This window comes from Pempheris klunzingeri, chromosome 13 (assembly GCF_042242105.1).
Source record: "Pempheris klunzingeri isolate RE-2024b chromosome 13, fPemKlu1.hap1, whole genome shotgun sequence".
In the NCBI taxonomy this organism is placed as follows: domain Eukaryota; kingdom Metazoa; phylum Chordata; class Actinopteri; order Acropomatiformes; family Pempheridae; genus Pempheris; species Pempheris klunzingeri.
In genome coordinates, this window is record NC_092024.1 from 23,787,495 (window position 1) to 23,811,460 (window position 23,966).

Sequence of the window (23,966 nt, forward strand, 5' to 3'; positions counted from 1 at the left end):
GCAAATGGTCAAATATCAAAGAAGTCCAGTCAAAAAGCAGAGAGGAGAAAGAGGAAAGATAAACATCTGGAACAAAAGAGAGAGAAAGGAGGCGAGGGGGGAGAGTAAACATAAACAGAGAGGAAAGAGAAGAGAGAAATAAGAGGAAGGAGAGAGAAAAAGAAGAGAGGGGTAAGGTGATACGAGGCGTACTACTCTGCTCTCAATGAGGCGGCCGAGGCTCAATACAGATGAATAGAAATGCATAACGGGGGGTTTGCCGTCTCCCGTTTCCACGGTAACGTTTCAGAGAGCAGAACTGAATCAATGGGAGCAAACGGAGACGAGTACACATCCTGCTGAGAGCCGATGCCAAAGAAACGACTCAACAGCGTAGGTGTGTGTATGTGAGGATGTAATACTATTATGTTTTATTTATTTCATACACCACCTTTTGTTTTTTTCTTTTGTTTTTTTCCCACTCTGATGTCTCACTCTTGTCATTTTTAGGAATTGAATCTCCCACGCTGTACAGATGTACCTTATTAATCTGCGCCAAAAACATCCACACACATCGCTAAGCAACACTGCTTGTGTGTGTGTGTGTGTGTGTGTGTGTGTGTGTGTGTGGTGGCAAAATAATGAGCAACACCAGCAGCTGGTTCCTGCGTTCCTGTTCCTGTGTTGTCTTTGCATCTGTAATATTTTAATCCGGCCATCCACACACAAAAGGCACCAGCAATTGTATCAGCGTCTTCTAAAAGTCTAAAAGCTGCCGACGTTTCTCCACCGACATGAATAATACAGATGTATAATACAGATGTAGAAAAGCTCTTGGGTGGCTCTTATCTGCTCCTATTTGGTTAAACAGGTGGAGGAACATCTCTGCTTCTACAGGAAGCTCCAAATATCCCTATATATTTAGGGAACTTCCGCCTGGAAAGTCTAGCATTGAACAAGTGTTAAAGGATAACTTAGGTATTTTTAAACCTGGGTCCTATTTGTACACATTTTGGGTTTGAAATGACTGATGCATACAAAAGCTGGTCCAGTAGAACATGCTGCAATGGCTGTAATATAATCCTTTGGGGCAACTGCTTCCAGTCAAAGTAGGTCCACTAAAAGTGCTTGTTTGATCCACTGACTCAGATTGTTATTCTAAGTGTGTGACAGCATTATGGAAAGGATCCCTACAGAGAGAGACCTGGAAGATCCTTTTGGTTTAACCACAAACAGTCGTTATATCGCTCTCTGCACACACACACCAGACTCCATTCACAAAAACAGGAATTTTACCATGCAGGACACAGGAGTTGGTGGTCAACTGTTGCCTTGATTAGTGAGTTTATTTATGTTATTGTGTGCTACACAAATATCGTGTTGAATCCAAACTAACTCTTTAACACACCCAAAGTCACACAATAACGCAAATAAACTAACTAATTAATCCAAAAGTAAACCAGCAACTCCTGTGTTTTATGAGGTAAAATGGCTGTTTTTGTCAATGGAGTCTGGTGGAGGCTCAGATTGTTATTCTAAGTGTCTGACAGCATAATGGAAAGGATCCCTACAGAGAGAGACCTGGAAGATCTTTTTGGTTTAACCACAAACAGCTGTTATGTCGCGCTGTTCAAAGCCACCAGATTCCAGAGACAAAAACAGTGTTTTTAAACTGCAAAACACAGGAGTTGTTGGTCTATCGCTGCCACCATCTGTTGATTTATTTGTGTTGTTTGCTAAAGAAAGAATGTGTTGAATCTGAATGAATCCTTTAAAAAACTAAAGTCACGCAATAACACAAATAAAGTAAAAAATTGAGTTCATGTTGCTGCAAGGTAAAATCACTGTTTTTGTGAATGTAGTCTGGTGTGTGTGCAGAGAGCGATATAACGGCTGTTTGTGGTTAAACCAAAAGGATCTTCCAGGTCTCTCTCTGTAGGGATCCTTTCCATAATGCTGTCACACACTGAGAATAACACTCTGACCATGTCAGTGGCTAAAACAAGCACTTTTAGTGGACCTACTTTGACTATTTCAGTGCAGGATTACAGATATTTAAGCCTGTTTTCACAGCTCTGATCTGCTGGACTGATGCAAAACCCTTTTTGAACATACCAGTAATTCCAAACCTAAAATATTCAAAAATAGGACTCAGGTTTCAAAACACAGAAGTTAGTGTTTAGCACTCCAAAGTTCGCCACAGACTCTCACCATCATGGCCACAAACTGTTTATCAATCTGTGTTTAGGAGGGGAGCAACAAGAGCCTCAAACCCACACATCCAGGCTAAAAACAGCTTTCAATGGGAAACATGTTCAGTTTTCTCTGATGTTTCATCCTATTAACACAAACAGAAGACTCTGACAGGATAATTCTGCAGACAGATGACCCACTTTCTTCATGTTCAGCTGCTGTTCACTCCCACAGAGAAAGACGGAGAGAGAGAGTGAGAGAGATGTCTGGAAGTGCTAACACATGACAGATGCATCATGGGAACACTTCTGCACTGGTTATAACCCCCTTTAAGTTTCACTTTAAAAAAACATCACCACCACCACCTCCTCTTTCCTCACCTACACCTACACAGTGATTGATGACAGGGGAGACGCTCCTGTCTCAGCAGACCAGGAAGAGCCGATTATCTGCGTTTGGTTGATGCTCTTTTGATCAAATGATTAGAGGGTTTGTTGGTTATTGGGTGGCTTGTGATGGTCCCCAGAGGATGCTCATTTTCTTCAATTTCTTCCTATGCTAAAGGTTGTTTTTGCGAGATTTTTTCCCACCTCCAAATTGCCAAAGTCTAAAGGACAGAGGGCGTTAAATGCTGCACAGATTGTAAAACTCCTGGAGGCAAATTTGTGATAACAAACTCTGATAAATCCGCTGTCCACCTCCTGCCCAGCAGCAAACAAGCAGACAGACACAGTTAGAAACCAGCTGGTGAACATAGCGAAGTGTTTAGCTGCTAAAGAGCCAGATAATGTTCTCAGGAGTGGGTGGAGACCAAAGACGGAGCTAAAAGACGTGCACGTAACACACGACGCGCACCACAACTTGGTGATAATATGTCAATGGAGTGTTTACAGCTTGTTTTATTGCCCTCAGATGACAAAAAAAACAATTAATGCTGCTTTCATGCTACATGCTAAACTAGTAATATGCTAACAAGTCAACGTGCTTCGAGTTAAATAACAAACACTGTCTGTTTTACCCTTTACCAGGTCCTAGATACAGATTGGATGGACACTTTTACTGTTACGTTACTGTAAATGTTTTCTTTTGGTTCCTTCTCGACATCCCAGTTTGGTGTCTTTTTCTCTTATTTCATACATTTTAATAACCAAACAATGGAAGAGACAATAATTTCACCAAGGGAAAAAGGTTCAGTAACTAGATTTAAAAAAAAAAAAAAGGATTTGACTGAATTTAGAGCATGAGAAATAAAATAAATCACCTGAAAGACAAACATTTCTTCAACGTCTGAACTGTATCTGCTGCTATGATGTTTCAGGACCAAGATCTGATTGAAAAAAGGTTTTTAAAAAACCTGTGAAACCGACTTTAATTAATTTACAACAAATAAACACCCTGCTGAAATGAACCCAGCGCGATAGTAAATGTTTGGACGGTGTGTTCGGGTGCGGCTGTAAAGTGGAGTTCCCCTCTCAGCTGCTCTGACAGCCAGACACTGAGCTCAGTGTTGGAGACTCAGAGCCTCCTACTGTCTGCATCCAGATGGACAGGAAGAAACCCCGGGTTAAAGTCTGGCCCCACACCTGCTGCACACACACACACACACACACACACACACACACACACACACACACACACACACACACACACACACACACACACACACACACACACACACACACACACACACACACACACACACACACACACACACCCCTGTTTTCTTGACTCTCTCCAACACAACACACACATATTACACTCTACTCTGATAGTAAATGTCCATCTCAAGTTCCCAGAGCACAAGATGACGTCTTCAAAGAGCTTTTTTCCGGCTAAATCCAAAAGATTTTAAATTTACGACGTCACATTTCCAGCTCCAGCTCTTATCTAGCTCCACATTTATGAAGCTGGACATATTTTAGCATTTTTGCTTGATAAATAACTACCGATTATAAATATTGTTGTTTTCTTTAGTTTAACTCTTTTGTTCTGTGAGCTAAAATCCCTGTTTTAGTGAATGTAGTCTGGTGTGTGTGCTGTTTGTGGTTAAACCAAAAGGATCTTCCAGGTCTCTCTCTGTAAGGATCCTTTCCATGATGCTGTCACACACTTAGAATAACACTCTGAGCCTGTCAGTGGATCAAACAAGCTCTTTTAGTGGACCTACTGTGATCAGGTGCAGTTGTCCCAAAGGATCACATTACAGCCATTGTAGCCTGCCTGCTGAGACGATCTACTTTTTGCTAAAAGAAGGGGGGTCCAGGTTTAAAAATACCAAAGTTATCCTTTAACATTTACAAAAAATAGGTTTTAGGATGAAGGAAGAATTCTGCAAATGCATCTCAGACACACTTACAATAAAGACAATAATAAACAACTCCAATAAAGAGCAGACAGAGACGATAACACTCGCCTAAAGTCTGACGTATTATCATGTGAAGGACCTTTTCTAACGTGACCTATAACCCATAACAAGGTAACTTATATAGTCAGACATGCTCACAACAACAACTAACAACTGTTTAATCCATTTCTTACAATTCTGCTCTTGTGCTTTTGGTTCTGGAAAGCCAAAAATAAATAAATAAAACACCAAGTATGTCTCTTTACTAGCACGCATGCCACATAAACATTGTTAAGAAGAAAGAGCCAACATGTCCACAGAAGCCACTCTTGCAGTAAAATCATCTGTACACTTAACAAAACAGCTAAATATATGTTAGATTAGATGAATCAAAAATAAGAATTTCATTGTTGCACAAGCAGGTGATCAGCTGGAGATGTGTAAAAAAAAAAAAAAAAGAAAAGAGGCCAAACAAAGAGTGTTGATGAAACAGTTTGCTGAATGTGCTGAACGCATTAAAAAGGAAAACTAGAATGAATAAAAAAGTACAAACAAGGATTTAAAGGGGGAGCGATGTGACCCACAAGTCAATGAGAGGCTTCAAATGACGCTAATGAGATGGAGAAATCGAACCATAACAATTTCACAACTGCTAATCTGTGACAGGCCGCCGTAGTGAAAGGTTGTTTGTGTGCGAATGCTAAATCCTTATCCCCTGATTACTATGCAGCTGCTGACTTTTCCACCCCGGCTTTGAAGTGCGTAGCTCCAGAGGAGAAAAGAGAGCACTTTGATGTGAGCGTTAGATAAGGATGGTAAAAAAAAAATATTAAAAAAAAAAGTAGTAGAAGAAGAAGACGCAGCAGCAGCAGCAGCAGTGGTGGTGGCGGTGAAGTCCACGCTGTTACCGCTCATTAACGACACACACGACCAGATCCTAAAGAGGACGAACACTCTGCTTTGTACTTTTTCAGCAAAGAATAAAAGGAGCCCCTGCTGTATCTCTCAGTTCGTTGTAAGGTCACTGATTAATGTGAGTAATTAGTTTCAGGACTGTAGGCCTCTGTGTGTGTGTGTGTGTGTGTGTGTGTGTGTGTGTGTGGTGGCACGTTGCCTGCAGATTATCACTATAACCCACAGCTGAATGCTCTGTCCTCAGTCTCAGCATAATGAATTCAGACGCTCGGTGGATCCAGGAGGATTATTCCTCAGTGGTACTAGAGTCTGGATGTGACTGAGACCACATCCATGCTAATTCTGAAACTTGTTTTTTCTCCTCCTCTCTGTTTTTTTTGTCCTTCCCATCCTCGCTGAACCAGCCGTTTCTTCACTCCCACAGGGGGAAATAAATAAATCTGAAAAGGCTTCTGTGCTGAAAAACAAAGCTTTTCCAAAAACAGTGACGTGCGCCTGTTCAGACGGGGGGTTGGATGCTCAGAAGTCAACTGCTTCTTCTTCTGCTTCTTCTGACGGGTTTATCCAATAAATCTGGAGCCTCATTTATGAAACTAATTTTGAACTTACATGATTACACAGGTAATCATGTATGAGTGGGGGTTGTTATTTATAAAACCTCACTCTGGACGAGGAAATGATCTTGTCCTTAAGTCTGGACTTGATTTAATTGATTTTCCTGCTGGTTCCTGCAGCAGTTAGCATGTTGTAGTTAAAAAAGTTTGCTGCTCCCATTTGGTCCATGGCTGCTCCTGACTAAACCTTCGTTTGTGCTGGCTTTATGTAGGAGGAAACACAAATACAGCAGAGCCAACTGGGGCTAAAGCTAATGCTAACCTGCTACATACAAGCCCCCAGGAGGTGCAGCAGGTTTGATTCCAGTTTGACATAGTGGCCAAATCACAACAATGGCGTCCGTCACGTGATGCCATTGGGCCTAAAAAGACTTTTTTCCGTAGACTTGCACTGTAAAAGAGACGTCTGTAGATCAGCGGAGAGTCAAACCCCTGAAAAATGACTCGTTTCACCTTCAGAATTTGATGCATTCAGTCTGATAACATTTGGGAATGCAGAAGATGTTTTATACTTTTATACCCAGGAAGTTGTTATTCTCTTTGTGTTGTTTTGTGACATTGGTGCTGATTAAAAAAACACGCAGTAACACAGACAGAGTTAAAATGACTATTTTTGTCAATGGAGTCTGGCTCCTTCCACTTTGCATCTCCATTTGATCATCACATCAGACGAATGAACACCCTGAACATGTTACGTCCACTGACCCCGCTGCACTCAACTCACGACACCGAGCTGCTGTTGTTGTTGTTATCGGGACGGGAGGTCGAATCAAGCCAGAAACATTAGCACATCGTGTTTTCAGTCCAACTCAAACCCACTGACTGCAAGACAAACACTCACACACACACACACACACACACACACACCTGAAAAAATCATAGTTTCCCTGGAAACAGCCCAATGGCTCTATTAAGGTATAATGAGTATGCCTTTTCCCACCCACATGTAAGAAGGTCTCATGTTACCATGGCGCTGTATGGCTGTTCGTCCTGATTGGCCGGGAGGATGAGAGCGTCTCAGGGTTGAGATGAAGAGATGATGAATAAGAAGAAAAGAACACAACTCGGAGTGGGTTTCACTCAAATTATAAAGATGGGAATCAAAAACTGACATTTACTGTCTGTCAAAACGCACACAGGTGTTAATATTTAGCATTAATGTAACCTAAACATTACTTATATATATATATCCATTACCGATAACTGACAAATGTAATCTTTCTATTATATTTTATCTTTATTAACTGTTACTGTCATCTTTTAATATGAAGGTTATCGTTCAGCTGTAAAATATCCTGACTCATTACATAGTTTTGTCCATTTGAGGAGTAATTTCATAAATAAACATTATATTTCAGCCACAAATGATCCCTTTGGACATTTCGCTGAATTAATCTGTCTTGCTGTGACTAAAACAGTAATAATAAAGTGTTTTATTGTGTATTATTTATTTGATATATAGTTAATCTTCCCTGTCAAGCAGTTCTTTTAGAGTTTAGGCGTGTTTTTTCCTCACTCAGATGTGACTGGAAGTGAACTCAAGCTGCAGCTTTAAGGCTTCAAATCGCTGATAATGATTTTCTGACATGAGAGGACTATTAGGAGTTATAAATCAAACTAATAACACCATGCGTCCATCGGAGGAGAGAAGCAGAGCAGAAAACAAAGCTTTGCAGGACTGATGTCGAGGCGCCACCTGCTGGTTTAAGGCTGCATTTCAGGCTGTGCAACACGGGAGCGTTTCTCACTGAAGGTTTCAGGACAACAGCTCAAACAAATCTGTTTCTACACAGAAGAGAAGAAGAGAGGTCGCTGAGGGAGAGATACGTGGTAAATAGGAGGAAAGTGTGATCAAGCTTCAAATCTTAAAATACTCCACAACATCCAGATTTTAAGTATAGGTTCTATCTGAACCTCTATTTCCCCATTTTTAAAGTCTTTTTCTCAATCTGTCATCTCCTCATCCTGGAATCTTTTTTTTTTGTGTTCTCTCTGGCACTTTTTCTGACTTCGCCTTAAGGTTTTCATCGACTCGATGGCCAGAAGATCCCCCACATGGGCACTAAAAATCTCCCAAAGAAGAGAATTACAAACCTTACAAAAGAATATTGGTCTGGTCAATACAGAAAATGTCCGACTCTTCAGCTTCTACGTCGTCTGCTCCTTCTTCTAATAATCATAAAAGTACACTATTCTTGCACGTTTATCGACTATTCGACGGCCAGGTGATCACGACGGGGGCGCCAAAATCAGAAGGGACCTTAAACTGGAAACAACCTGAAGAACAAAATTACTCAAGTTACGAAAAAATAGTCTGGTTTTAAATAAGAGGCATAAAATTCCCTGATTTTCCAGATATCCCATGACCACTGGTCGCCCTGACTTTAACTCTGAGGAGCATAATTAAGCTATTTAATCTTATTTTTTATTTTAATTTGAACCCACGGAGGTTCACATTTGCTACGCTATGAATGGAGCTATTCCCTGTGCGGTCTCCTCTAATCTCAAATATCGGAGCGACAAAACTTTCAAAGTAAAGACGCTATCTGAAGTTTTATAGATCACGCGATAGACGACGTATTGAAACAGCAAGCTTCACAGTCTGAGCGACACTTCGATCAATACCAGGAAGAAAAAAACTCTTCCTGAGTGACAGCAGGTGAAATAAACAAGAGATGAGAAGCTGAATTTTGCAGAATTTCAAAGTTTTCAGGAATAAGAAAGTAAAACTCAGAGCTCACAGCCTCCTTTTGTCGACCCGCTGTCTGCTGCTGCTGACCCAGGCTCAGCAGTTCCTCCCTCGCTGGACATCTCTTCTTCTTCTTCTTCTTCTTCTTCTCTACTCTTTCCTCTGTGCTCTCCTGCACTCTCTCCTTCATCCCTCTGTTCTCTGCATCCTCTCAGTGAAACGTGATTGTCCAGTCTGGGCCGTGTCTGCGTCCTGTTCTGTGTGAGCCGTCAGTCAGCACAGCTTTCCTGCCTCCCACTGGGCGAGGCGGACATCCCGTTCTGAAATTCCTCCGAGACACAACAACGCGTAGGAACGGGGAGAAGGCGACCCGCCAGCGTGTGAACAGAAAAGGACAGAACTGCTGAAATGAATCATTTGTTTATTTAAAACAAATCATTTGTAGGTCAGTGTCTCACCAACTGCTCTAACTTTGGTGTTTTTAGATTTTATTTATAAATGTTTTAGGATCAAAATGACTCGTAGGTACAAAAAGCTTTTGGAAATGATCATAGTCTGTAGGATCACGTTTGTGGCTGCTGGCTGAGGGGATCTACTGGGATCAATTCCAACACTTTTGTCCCAGTCTGTCATTTCCAAAATAGGTAAATATGGGGACCAAATTTAAGAATATCAGCGTTATCCTTTAACTTGTGCACAGTCCATTTACTCGATTGTTCTGGAGCTTCTGAGCGATGGAGATGGAGTTTGCTCACTTTTCATGTGCTGTTGTTCAAACTCTCCATTATTGTCAACTCTGCCGATGAAGACCATGTGATACTGTTGACAGCTCTGCACAAACATGTGTCAGACAGTCCTTCAAATTACGTTACCTAGTGCACCACTTCTTTTCTTACGCTTGAAGGTTAATTGTTGATCGTGGAAATAACAATTTGAGAAAGAAAAAAAGTCTTTGGCAGCTAAAAACAAGTAAGACATTCAGATACAAATGTTCTAACCGTGACCAGTGGTTACGTCTGCAGAAAATCAGGAACGGTTCCGATTTGCAGGCATCATTAGCAACGTCATGGAGTGTAGGTGTTACCAGGAAAACTTCACAGTCTCAAACCCGATAGAAAATGATCATACATCCCACTGTATGTAGCTTTTTTAGCCTCTTTCAGCCCATAGTTTGGGTTTTCTGTCACATCTATCGTAAGTTACACCAGAAAAAACTGATTTTTGTGGCCATTTGGGGGCAGCGCAAACAACTGGTGGACACAACATTGACATATCATCACCTTTTAGGTTGATATGTTGAACTTGCAATCAAACAGTTGCATATTTCTGCATCCAACAGTTGCAGAGCAGCATGATCATTAATGTGGAGTCATCAGTCCAACGTTTGCTGTCTTTTAGCTCTGTTTTTGGTCTCCACCATCCCATGAGGGAAATATCTGCCTCTTTAGCTGCTAAAAATGGGTGAGACTGAACCAAAACATTAAAGTCGTGGGCCGGACAGATAAACAGTGAGCTCAAACTCTCTATAAAGCTCTGTGAAGCCGAGGGGAGCTGCAGATTCAGCTGATAATTATTGATTAAGTGATTCCAGCAGCTGCAGCTGTTTTTCTCAAACAAGCTCTGATAAACCCACTGTACACCACCTGCTCAGCAGCCAACAGCAGCCACGCACAGTTACACACCAGCTGGTGAACACTAGCGGAGTATTTAGCAGCTAAAGAGGCAGATAAGTCCCTCAGGAGGTGGAGGAGACCAAAAACAGAGCTAAAAGGACACTCCATATGCCTGATAATGTTGCTGTGTGCCTGCTGGATGTGTAAATGCTAACAGATTAGCTTTAAAAGGTGATTATATGCAATTCTAACAAATCAAATTTGAATATCCGTCCCTGTGAGAAACCTTTAAGTGGCTCCAATCAGCCTGCAGAGCAAAGTGAAAGTGAGGTGAGGCTCAAATAAACAGGAACAAACACGGATTTCATGGCAGTTTCCATTTCCTGATTCAGCTAATCACACACACACACACACACACACACACACACACACACACACACACACACACACACACACACACACACACAGCAGCATTAAATATTACCCATGAGTCCTGATCGAGAGCGCTGTCCTCTCTCAGCCCGACAGCCGGCAGTCTGGGCCCACAGCGGGGAGGAGAGCGCTATGAATTAGACATCCAACCAGTCTGTAAGTAGGCCACAATAACCAGAAGCAGCACACACACACACACACACACACACACACACGGCTGACTGCTTCCTACTGTTTAATGGAGCGCACGCAGGACGTCTTTGATGCCGCTTTGCATCTTTTCTCAACATCCCAAGAGGGGAGCAGGTTAGACTGTTTTATAGATAATAACATGAAGCTCTAACATCCTTCTTTGTTTTTGACTTTTGGTATTTACTCTCATCCCCGACTTCTCAGGGTTTCTAATTATTTTTGAGGCCTAAAACCTTCGTCCTAGCAGGGGTTGAGGTACATCTCAGCAAATCTTTAGCATCGAAGATTTTCACTGCTGGCCAGTGACAAAGCATCCTGCAGATTATTATATTAGCTGTGCTGCACCACTCAACTGTGTTCAACCCTCCTCTGTATAAAACCAACACACAAACGAGTCAAAAGAAGAACTACAGTAGTTTGCCAACTAACCCTCCAACTAGAAACTACATTTCACACATTACTGCTGAGGCCAGTTGATCTCCACTGTTATCATCACGTTATTTTTTCCAACTCGGACACTAGAAATGTAAAATTTCCCCAACTGTTCATATTGTGAGACGTTACAAACGTTGCAGCTTTGGATTTTCACTCTTGTTTTCATTATGTTTTAGCGTAGATTGTCACACTTGTTCCATATTCGAATATATAATATAATTTTAACATTAGAGCTGAAGCAATTAATCAGTTAATCAGTTGCTTAAATATACAGGATATCAATAAATCATTAAAATAATCTTTCAAGGGAAGAAGCCAAAACATTTTCTGATTGTATTTTCTTTTGTAATTTTGTAGTCAGTCATTATTTTATGTCATTTTTCAAACGTAACAGTCAATAATTCAAATAATCAGGAGTTGCAGCTGGACTCTAACTCCACTGAGGAGCTGATAAAGACACCTGCCCCTCACTACTCTGTTTATACACCTGTCCTCTAGCATTCTTTTAGTTCTCCGTCAGATTAGCATTTCTACCTTCCTGCTGCTGCGATCTTCACCCTTCAGACTCGTTTACCTGCCTGTTGCTGGACTTTGCTCTGCCTCCTGAGCACTAAACCCGTCTGCAGAGGCCGCCATGCTGACAAGCACGAGGAAGCAGTCAAACTTTTGGGTTGTTTTTTGTTTCAGAAATTAAGAATAATGAACGAGAAAAAACCTACAGACAACATAATTACAGTTAATTGTCATACTAGAGTGGCAGAGGAGGAACTTGTATTCTTTGCTCAAGGCAAATTAGCAATAAAAGTCAATGCAAATTTTACTTAAAGGGCCATTCCACTAATCTTACACCTGGCGTCCCACTTAACATGTGAAAACTGTTGTTTAAGATCCTCTGTGGACGCTTTTAACAGGAAGTTACCCGTCTTGTGAAGTGGAGGTGTGGAGTTTGAAAAGTGTGGGTGCTTACCAGGCAAGGAGGCTGGATTGCATCATGGGAAATGTAGGCTTTACCCATAATAAAAGGATAGAAAGTTAGCATAGCTCAGACTTTGCACCATCAACTTTAACCAGAGGACTGTTTTGTCTTTTTTTTACGGATTTCTACATGTCCCAATAGGAAAAGCACAGGTGGAAATAATAAAATGAATGATTGCACCTGGGACAGGTGTGCCCAGCCTAAACAAACCTGTTTATCTCTGTTTTATCTCTCCCTGCAGGCAGCCTGCTGGATATATGATGCCTTTATAACCTCCTTGGTTCTTATATATTAACCCTCTTCATGCAAAACCTCCACTACTGATCCTGTGTCACAGTAACCATTATGATGAGTTGCAAAAACAAGTTAAACCCGGATGGCAGCATGTTATAATCTGGTACAGGAGATACAAAAATAGGTTTCCATGAAATGGCCATGATGAGGCAACTGTCAACTCCCCAGTGAGAACCACAAATCCTGCATATTTCTTAGCCTGGGCACCGATAAAGGCCCTGAAATATCAATAATGTGGCTAAAATGCAGAAAGGCAACAGTATTGGATGAAATGAGAGTGAATTGGCCTACACATCCTGCCGCTTACAGGCAGCCAACCCCCCCAAAAAGAGAAACCAGGGGAAGAGCCTGAACGCAGCATCCATCCCCAGCACTGACTTACGGGGGAAAAAACAGCATTAGATGCGGCCACACGGTGAAGGAAGACGGTCGTACTTACTGTCCGAGGCCATGGCTGCGGCTGGTTCCCTCAGTGTGACCGCGGAACCGAGTGAGTGGTCGGCGGAGCGGAGGCAGCAGCGTCCCCGCCGCTCCTCATCCTCCAGACCCGCAAAATCTGCATCCACACAGCGGTGAACGAGGGCGCCTTCAGGGACTGCAGGACACATCCACACTCAATCGGTTTTATACTCCTCTCTTTTTCTGAATTTCGTTATTTGGTTGCATCTTCAAATTATAACGATTATGCTCGATGTTAATTTAGACATGTGTGCACTACAATCTCGACATTATTTGCCCACATTTACCCGGTTTATAAAAGTATACGTGAGCTTTTGCCTTTCACGCACTCAGCCTATTGTCCTTGAACGCGTCCTGCATCCATTTCTACTGTGCTAAAAAAAAAAAAGCAGTAAAAACGCAATATAGTTAATTTTTAAATCAGATTTTTCCTCTGCAACTTGTTGATATTTATCTTAAAATAGAAATAAATCATGCAAACGTGTATTTTCAAAGAGAACTGCTAAAAACGAAAGAGCCGAAGCGATAGAGCCAAATCCAATTTAAGCTAGCTTTAGCAAGTGGAATGCTACAGCTAGTCTTGGCTAATAAATCTAATTTTACTTATTTCCCCCCTAAAATTAGCTGTAAAGTATATTTATTCTGATGAACCAATATCTTAGTAATTTATCCCACACAGGCAAGTAAGTTATTTTAGCTAAATCCAGTCATGGATAACTAAAACGGCTAAACTAGTCGGCTATAGGCTAGTAAGCTAGGCTAGTTATGTAGCTGACCTAGCTTAGCAGAGCGTTAGCATGCTCTAGTAAAAATAATCAAATCTCATGTTTATGTGCATAAAACTGTACATTAATACATTATATTACCTTCAATATAGATTTTTATCTAGGTCTATGTCAATGTTTTGGTGTAAAAATAAAAATAAACTTTATGTGTATTAATAATTTTAAGAAAATCTGGGGAAAAAACGCACACGGCCATTAAAACATGACACTTCTACTAATTATTTCATCAACATTAAATGTCAAACAAGAAGAGGCAGCAAAAATAACAACCATCAAAAGTGGGTTTTGTATAAAACAGTGGAATTTTTTTAAATATTCAAACACCAGAAACAAAAATGAAGGCCGAGCTGCAGTACGGCACTTTTTGCACAGCAGAAATCTCCAAAGAAAACTGTGGATTTCTTTACATTTTAGTTTCCCAAACAGACAGAACAGTTTGCATGTCCAAGCTTCACAAATACGAGACTCAACTCATTAGAAAAATAAATTAAAATGTTTTAAAAGCCTTAAAACATTCACATTTTCTGTAGCATAGAATTGGCAGCACAAACATTAATAAAAAACAAGGTTACAGAACATTATTTAGGACGACAGAAGCTAAATCAACATTTTAAAACAAACTTCTTCATCACCACTTGTATTTTTTGTACACTCTTGGTTTTCCTGAATAGAGGAAAAAGAAAACAACATTAGAAACTGACACAAGCAAGGAAATCAATGAGTGAACATTAGTTTTTTCATTTACAGTGAAAATATGGTTGAAATTAAGAGAAAACGCTTTTTTGAGCTTGGAAAAATTCACTGTAATAATTGTTTTATGGTCAGAAAATGACATGACTCTACAGGCTTAGTAAATCTGTTTTGAAACCTCTGGTATTTTTAAACCTGGATCCTATTTTTACACATTTTTGGTAGGTATAAAAGTGGTGGAATTGGTCCAGTAAATTGCCTCAGCCTGCAGCCATGAAACTAACTGTACTAGCTGCAACGTAAATCCTCTACGCTAACCTTATAAAAGGTTTAACCAGAAACAGCTGTTGTATAATTTTTTTCCAAAGCTACCAGACTCCATTGACAAAAACAGCAATTTTACTTAGTGGATCTCGGGAGAAGATGGTCTACCGCTGCTTTGACTGGTTAGTTAGTTTGCATTATTATGTGCTATACAAATATTGTCCTGGATCCAAACTAACACTGTAGAACAGCAAAGTCACTCAATAGCATAAACCTATTAATTTATAGAGGCAGCAGTAGATCGGCTACTCTTGTGTTCTGCAAGGTAAAATCATTGATTTTGTGAATGGAGTCTGGTGTGTGTGCAGAGAGCGATATAACGGCTGTTTGTGGTTAAACCAAAAGGATCTTCCAGGTCTCTCTCTGTAGGGATCCTTTCCATAATGCTGTCACACACTTAGAATAACAATCTGAGCCTGTCAGTGGATCAAACAAGCTCTTTTAGTGGACCTACTGTGATCAGGTGCAGTTGTCCCAAAGGATCACGTTGCAGCCATTGCAGCCCGTTTAGTGGCTGCTGGCTGAGGTGATCTACTGGACCAGTTCCAGAACTACCAAATAGTCATTTTTAACCAAAAATATGCACAATTGGGGCCCAGATTTAAAAACAGTGGAGTTGTCCTTTACGATGTGTAGCTGCCGGCTGCGTACCTTCAGGAACAAAGTCCAATGTGGTGAGACGATTGATCCGAGTGGTCACTGATGCTTCTTTCCATATTTCACCTGACAAAAAGGAGGAAGTTTCAGTGAGCGAAGACAATTTCACAAAACAAAGAAGTAATAATAACAAACAATAACAAATAATACATTTCCTGATATCTCACCTGTTGTACCTTTAGATTAAATGAAGGTGGTGGGAGGGATTTACCTGAGATGCGGACATTCGCATTGGTTCTGGCTTTGAGTGACGGCTTGCTTATTCTGGCGTAACCTGTCGAGTCCGAGGGTCCGGCCACGCTACTCGTTAAGTTCACCTCCACCTGACGATGACGCCGTGACCTGGAGGCCTGAGAGATGAAGATATACGTAGATTCTTAAAGGAATAGTTCGGCTTTTTTGTGGAGGGGTCGAATGAGGTACTGATCCATAGTCAGTGTATTAACCATATTTTCACTGCTTTACTTTGCATCAGTCCCCTTTTGATGGGGAACTGCAACCATACTCTCTCTCCTTTCAAAGCCACCAGACTCCATTCACAAAAACATTAATTTTACCTCACAGAATACGGGAGTTGCTGGTCTACCGCTGCCTCGATCAGTATCACTAACGAAGTAGTCTGGATCCAAACTGACCATTTAAAGCACCAAACTCACACAATAACACAAACAAACAAAGCAATTGAGGCAGCAGTAGACCAGCAACTCCTGTTTTCTGTGAGGTTAAATTACTGTTTTTGTCAATGGAGTCTGGTGGCTTTGAAGAGAGTGAAGAGAGAAGGCAGTTTAACTAAGTCTAAGTTAAAGTAAGCAGAGAAAATATTCTAAATGTAGTGCACGCTAACACAGATATAGATTTTTGAAGGTGGGCCTTTATTTTTTGGCTAAAATGCCTTTTTCTGCTGCCCACATCCACAGCAGTTCTCTGCCAGGACTTGTTATCCAATCTAGGGGTGTGCTGACCCCCATCTGCTGTAGGAAATACACTGACTGTGGATCAGCACCTCATACAACCCCAGTGAAAAGAATCTGAACAATGCCCTTAATTCATTTGTTACATATTTAGATAAAATGTTTGACGTGAAACACAAACCTCCGCCGCCTCCCCGAATGCCTTCGCCTTGATGGAGGCGAGTTGCTCGGCTCTCTTGGAGCACTGAGGACACAAACAGACAGTCGGTCAGCAGCGCCGCTCTCTGGACAAACTTATTACTACAACTTCACAGGGGAAAGATGAAGGACGTCACTTCAGTTTGAGGGTTTAACGACCTGCTCAGACCTCAGCAAAGGGTAACTTAGTGTAACTCCAGAGGAAGAGGAAGAAAGGAAAGGAATCATTATATCAGGATGGATGTCGCCAGGTTTATCATGCAGAGTAAAACACACAGAAAAAGGAAAAAGAACTGGGAAATGGTCATTCTATAGATAGAGAAAGAAAGAAATACTGAAAATATTGGAAAATTGACTTACTATGAGAAACATAACATGTTTGAATTAAAGAAATGATGACAGAGAACTTTCATAAACTTATTCCAATAAAGAAGAAGCCAGAAAAATAAAAGTTATTTTAACCTCCTTCCTGATTTACAAAGTAGATCTGAAGTATTCAGACTAACCCAGAAGTCTCACCGGGCTCGTCTACGTTCGGGCTGCAGACGTTTCGCTTGGATGCTCAAATTTAGCTGATTTTCATGCTTCTAACATGAGCTAATGCTTCTTATTCTGTGTTTCTTGGATGCATTTACAACTTTGTTGTGCTGTCAGAGTCAAAAACCCTCTGACCAGCTGACGTCTGGCCTGGTGCTGCTGGAATATACCATTGAAAGTCTACACGGGGGGGCTTTTATTTTGAAAACTGAGTGGATTCTCTTTGCGTTTTATCTGTCTGACTTCCTGCCGCCTCTGAGCTGTTTGACCAGGCACGAATCTTGAGTGGGTTTAAAGCGTTGACCTGAGTGGACGCCATCAGCTCTCGATGGGTTTTAGCCGTAAACTCACCTCCTGCTGAGATGACGTTCCCTCACCGCTGTCTTCCTCTTCATCAGTCCCATCCTGACAAGAGGAGAAATAGATGGAAAAGCATTAAAACAACCACACGACCTTTTGTGCTTTACAAACCAGGAGAAGCAGCTTCTTTATTGCTGTGGATTTTCAGAGGGGAAGTTTTTAAAAGTCTCACCTTCCTTTGCTGCCACTTGTAGAAATCCACCACAGAGCTGCGCAGCTGAGGGACGAAGTCTTTATGGATCAGGCTGACGGACGCCGCCGTCGCCTCCTCGGACGCCGGGAAGACTCCGGCCTTCAGCTTCCCGTAGAGCTCGTGAATGTTGGACAGTTCCTGCCAGAGGACGAAGAGCTTAATGCCTCGAAACAAAACAGCTGTCAGAGCGTCGGCGTCGAGTCTCTGCTCACCTCCAGCAGCTCCATGTTGATCAGCTCCTGCGGACGAGACGCTCGCTGCATGAAGTCCTCACACAGCGGCGACCGCTCCACCTTCCTCTTCTTCTTGAAGGAGAGCTGGCAGCAGCAGCAGGAGGAGGAAGAGGAGGAGGAATTAGCAGGTGCTGTGTATTGAACTGTAAAAAGGTTTCCTCTCTCCCTTTTCACTTGTCCGTTTCCCAACATCGACTGCTGATTTTGTCTTAATTATCGATTTCAGTCCAGTTTTTTTGGTTTGTTTGACAGATTATAAAACAGGTTGAATCATGGCTGTTTCAGGGAGTTCAGATTTGGTGAAACTGTACTGTGTTCGGGATGTTGTTGTCCTGCCTGAGACGTTCTGGAAGATCAGCTGTTCAATCAGGGCGACTGAAGGCAGATCTGGCTGCAGTCGATCAGATTAAATGTGTAATTTGTCTTTTTTATTAATTGTCTACTTACTTTTTATGCTGTTGTTGCTTCTGTCTGGCGAGCTGACGACAAATTTCCACCGTGATGGTCTATTGCATTGTAATTCTATTGTATTCTATAAAGAGAGTATGAAGTGTGTGTGTGTGTGTGTGTGTGTGTGTGTGTGTGTGTGTGTGTGTGTGTGTGTGTGAGGTCGGCGGCTCACCAGAGTGGGCATAGCCGTGAAGTTGAACGCTTTGAGGAACATCAGCTGTCGGAGGATGTAAATGACGTCGAGGTGCTGAGCGTCCTCAGCGTCCTTCTTGAACTTCTCCACGTCCTCCCAGTCCTTCAGCGCCAGGCGGATCTGCACGAGGACAACTTCATCATCACCACCATCACCATCATCATCACCATCATCATCATCATCATCATCATCATTTGGGAACCTGGCTCAGTGATCCAGATCAGAAGCAGGAAGTCTTGGTGTCATTTTGGAAACGGATTTCAGCCGTTTTAGTTTCTGTTGTCATGAAATCTTCACTCCGTCACCACAAAGGCTGGTAGAAGAACAAATAGGTCCTCCTTCATGTTTATTGTTGACATGTTACATGTTCTCCTGTGTGTCTGTTTCTATGTGAGCACGTGTGTTCACATACTTGGCAAATGAAGCTGATTCTGATTAAATAAATTGGATTTCAGATATGATGAGATGAGAAATGACTTTATTAATCCTAAAGAAAACGACAGGATAAACTTTGACCTGATAACCACTCCTGAAAATTACATGAAATAGATCATTTTGATGCTTATTATTAAGAATGATTGTATCAGTTCTTGGTAAAATGGATGTCTATAATAATGCACTAAGATCAATGTCACAATTAGTTCATAGTTCAGTTATTAAAGTGGTGAAAACGTCCTCGTACAGTTACTTTTCTTCACTATTCCCATTATTAGTGTATGAAAGGTGCTCCAGACATGAGAGATAAACCCGCGTGGCGAGCGGCTGACCTGCTCGGGGGGGGCGGCGGTCTGACAGCGGTAGAGGCTGTAGAGCAGGTAAAGTCCTCCCACTCTGATCTGGAAGCTGAACGGAGGCAGGAGGAAGCCGTAGCTGGTGTCCAGGATCAGACGGCTGAACGCTCGCTTCTCCCGTGTCCGAGTGCCGCTGAAGAACCAAAACCTCACAGTTAATAATTCAGACACAGACTGACTTTTCATCACTGATGGAAATATGAAGACGCTTGTTTGGATCCCAAATTAAACAGGAGCTCTTTTTTTTTTTACTGCCTCATAATTATGTTTAACTTCTCAAATATGTGCTACTGAGTCATAATTACAACATTCAGGCAAATATAACCTGATTTTTAATAAGGGGAGAAAAAGGTTTAGTGATTATACATTTATAAAGGAAATCACAAATCAATAAAATATACATTTGTAATGTGCTAAAATAAGCAATTACGATATTCAATTGTTAGAAAATATGACTAATTTACTATTTGCTTTTTATGTTTTGTTGTGAATGTAATGTTTTGGGATATTTATACAATTTTTTTACATTTTAACAGACCAAATTAGTAATCGATCAATCATAATTAATTAGTACAGGCAGACAATAAAACGACTGAATCCATGTAATATTAATATTCTCTGTTTATACTTCTAATTAATCTAATTTACAAAACAATCTTCCCACTGAAACAAAACTGTTCTCAAACTTAAAAAAAGATTGAATTATGCTCATTAAATTACAAAAGCTCTCCTTCTCTATTTCTACATTTAATCTAATTAGTAATTTAACATTTTTATGTCATTTCCTGGATGTTTTATCAGGTTTTTTTCCCTCCTCACCACAATGTAAACACCATTTAAGAAATACAGATGACAGGTGAAGATATATGATGTAATAAAGTGGATTTAACAAAGATGAACACGTGTGTGTATGTATGTAGATGTATTTTAAATTTGAGTTAAATAAAGATTAAACACATTAAAGTTTGCAGTCACTTTATTCTGTGACATGACCGATATATAAGTGACGGATACATTAGCATACAGAGGAATTTAAAAGGTGAAACCTACTAGAAGATGTGTGAGAAATTCATTTCCCTCCATATCTTTGAGAAAACCTCGAAACGGACCGATTCTGTTCTCTGGAAGCGGCTCAGCAGCTCCTCGCAGTCCGATTTCACCAGTTTCCGACATGAATCCATGTCAGACGGTCAAAATAAACCTGGTGGGGTTTTAATGTGTCGTCAAATGTTAAAACTGACTCATTTTGTGGAGGAAAACGTGTAAAACAAAGAAGATTTTCATGATGTAAACACACGGATCCACAACGACGGGCGACGGTTTACTACGTCATCAGTGCTCGACGTCCACTCCAGAGCTGGTGATGCATTCAAGGACCGTCGCGATAACCATCCTAACCAAATACTAAATTTTATATCCATGTTATATATTTATATTATTTTTTCCAGATATTTGCGACAAATTTTCACATGATATCAATAAAAACAAGACTAAAAACATCTATTTCTTGTTTTGTGATGAAGTATTTACCTAAAATAAGATGAGAAATAACTTAATCCTTATTTAATGCTAAAGAAAATTACACTTTATCGCTTGGGTTTATATATTATTGTGTTTATATTATATATCAAATTATACAAAACATATAACTGGTGTGACTGTTGTTAAGTATAATATTAGAATTGTACAAATTCTTGGAAAAATTGCTAACTATTAATTATTAATTGTATCATGCGTCATGAACAACATATTTTCTACTTTACTTAAGTATTTTAATTTTATCCTGCTTTTACTCCGTAACATTTTACAAACATCTTCAGCTACAGTAACAGATTAATTAATTTACAGATTAAGATTTTACAAACAAAAAGTAGTGCGGAAACAAGGGATATAACAAATATTAAAAAAATAAATACAAATAAGAGTAATATAAAATATATAAATGTGTGTATTGAACAGGAGGAAAACAAATGATTGATTATAAAGAAATAACAGATACTGAATTAGCTAAAAGCATCTTTTCTTCTCCCCTTTCTTATTGTCTGTATAATCTCTCGGCCCACATCCGGTCCATTAGGAGGCGGTAAAGCACCTTTTAACTGGTCTCTAAACAAGCAGACGAAGAGGTTCAGGATTATCCGAGTTCGGTGGGCGTACTTGAACGCACCATTGGGATATCCGTGAGTGACGTAATACGGAAGTAAACAACCCTCGGCCGACTGACGTGGATCCCGGACTGCCAGTCTGACAAGCCGGATCATCTTGAACCGGATTCGCCGCTTCAGAGAGACATTTGTCGCGCCAGTCGCTGTCTTGTTTCTAAATCCAGTAAATGGGCTCTGCTGGAGTCGTCTGTCGCTAACTAACGGCCCTCGTTGAACCCTCGGCTCTGAAGCAAAATGGCGGCGGCGGAGGAGGCCAGCAGACCGTTCGCCGGACTGTCGGACGTCTCCATCTCGGAGGACATCCCGGTGGAGGGGGACATCTCCGTGCCCGTCTCCGGCTCCACCCGGCGCGGGGACGACGAGTTCTCCACGCTGGACGAGCCGGTGAAGGAGACCATCCTGCGGGACCTGCGGGCGGTGGGGAACAAGTTCGTCCACGTCCTGTACCCGAAGCGGAGCTCGGCCCTGCTGCGGGACTGGGACCTGTGGGGGCCGCTGCTGCTCTGCGTGACCCTGGCGCTGCTGCTGCAGGGCGGCGCGGCGGACAGCGACGACCAGGGAGGCCCGCAGTTCGCTGAGGTACCGGTTTTTAGTGTTTATAACATATTTCAGACCAAACAGTGGACTCAAAACACGCAGTTCAGGAGTCCTGTAGACCCTCAGGGCCCCAGACTCTGAGTGGAGATCATCTCATCTGATCATTGCACCACTAATATCCACTGATTTTAAGTTTAAATTCTGTATTTGTCTGGATTTTTTAAGTTTCAGGCTCCCTCCATCAAGGCTGAAACCATATGTGTACAGTAGAATATGAAGATATAAGACATAATATAGGAATAAGACATATTTATAATATATAATACTGAGGTAGGCAGTGGTGATTAAAAATGACTTAATTAGCTAACTAATTAGTTGTTTTGGTCCATAAAATGTCAGAACTTGGTGAAAATATTGATCACTGTTTTTCATCTCATCCTCAGACCTGTTGTTTTTTTTTTTAAAGATGTTCAGTTTATAGTCAAAATACTCAAATCAGGAGCTGGAATCAGAGAATTTGGACATTTTTTCTTTAAAGAAATGATTTATATTAATTTAATACTGGACAAGTTATCGATTAATAGATTAATTGTTGCAGCTCTGTGCAGGTAGCTCAAAATCTTCAGGTTGACTCTTTATCTTCCGATTTATTTGTCCAATAACTTGGACACACATGTTATTACTCACTGCCTGTGCATGAAATATATCTACCATGATGTAGTCTTCACCAGGCTTTTGGACTGCTAGCATAAATGCTAATATTACCATTAAAGTGAATGGGAATGCTAACCGTGAAAACACCCTGTATCATCTTAGAAACATAAATACTTCAGGATATAAATCTTTATAAGCTACAGATGACAAGTACTTTAACTACTCGCAGTAGTCAGATAAACAAATTTTGACGGCTGGAGGATCAGACTTCTTATTTAGCACAAGAACAAACAAGAGGTCGTGAATCCTCGTCAGCCACCGTAGGTTCTCCTGCACACGTGTAGGAATTAAAGGTTTGGTTACAATCTGCAGTCTCACCTCTGGATGCCACTAAATCCTACAAACTGCACCTTTAAACGAATTGATTATCAATAACGGCGTCTCCTCTGACTCCCCACTTACGTTCCAGGTCTTCGTCATAATCTGGTTCGGCTCCATCATCATCACCCTCAACTCCAAGCTGCTGGGCGGCACCATCTCCTTCTTCCAGAGCCTGTGCGTGTTGGGTTACTGCATCATGCCTCTGACGGCGGCCATGGCGGTGTGCCGGATCGTCCTGGTCGGCGGCTCGGGGACGGTCAGCTTCGCCGTGCGGCTGGTGGTGGTGACGGCGTCCTTCGGCTGGTCCACCTTCGCCTCCACGGCCTTCCTCGCCGACAGCCAGCCGCCCAACCGCAAGGCGCTGGTGGTGTATCCGGTGTTCCTCTTCTACTTCGTGATCGGGTGGATGATCCTGACGTTCTCGCCGTCGCAGTAGAGGAGCCGTGGTGGGGGACGAGGGAGGTTTTTCGTGGAGTGAAAGAACTCGAACAAACACCGGAATCTGCCTTTAAACGAGGAAGAATGACTACTGAAGCGACTGTGAGTGTTTCTGGGCCTCTGATGAAGTATTAAGACTCACAAGACGCCAAAATAATTCCAAAATAACTCTTTCAGGCGAAGCCGCGGCTCGAGGTCAGATTCAGAGAAGCCTGCTGGACGCTGTGCCGCAGATGGAGAGTTAAATAGCTGATGAGTACGTTCATGTTTTTTCCAGTTTGTCTCCCAGGTGTGTTTGCAAACTGTGTAAAAATAAAGTCCATACGCTCGTGTA

The 23,966-nt window shown here is 41.5% G+C and overlaps 2 protein-coding genes across 3 annotated transcripts; one reads left to right on the forward strand and one right to left on the reverse strand.

The window, feature by feature from the left end:
• Positions 1 to 14,199: 14,199 nt before the first annotated feature.
• snapc1b (small nuclear RNA activating complex, polypeptide 1b) lies at positions 14,200 to 20,763 on the reverse strand. Its single transcript, XM_070842676.1, has 10 exons — positions 20,508 to 20,763; positions 19,434 to 19,590; positions 18,646 to 18,786; positions 18,003 to 18,107; positions 17,770 to 17,928; positions 17,589 to 17,642; positions 16,684 to 16,746; positions 15,803 to 15,941; positions 15,586 to 15,657; positions 14,200 to 14,583 (listed from the first exon to the last, which is right to left on the reverse strand). The coding sequence occupies exons 1-10, from the start codon at positions 20,636 to 20,638 to the stop codon at positions 14,549 to 14,551; spliced, it is 1,056 nt and encodes a 351-aa protein (XP_070698777.1). The 5' UTR covers positions 20,639 to 20,763; the 3' UTR covers positions 14,200 to 14,548.
• Positions 20,764 to 21,676: 913 nt separating this feature from the next.
• On the forward strand, positions 21,677 to 23,966 carry yipf6 (Yip1 domain family, member 6). Of its 2 annotated transcripts, XR_011585301.1 has the most exons (3): positions 21,677 to 22,201; positions 23,283 to 23,734; positions 23,810 to 23,966. XR_011585301.1 is itself a non-coding variant. In XM_070842579.1 (2 exons), exons 1-2 carry the CDS (start codon positions 21,857 to 21,859, stop codon positions 23,628 to 23,630), a joined length of 693 nt encoding a protein of 230 aa, XP_070698680.1. In that variant the 5' UTR covers positions 21,677 to 21,856; the 3' UTR covers positions 23,631 to 23,966. The 2 variants fall into 2 exon arrangements, 1 of the variants encoding a protein (XP_070698680.1); XM_070842579.1 differs by having other exon boundaries at positions 23,283 to 23,966.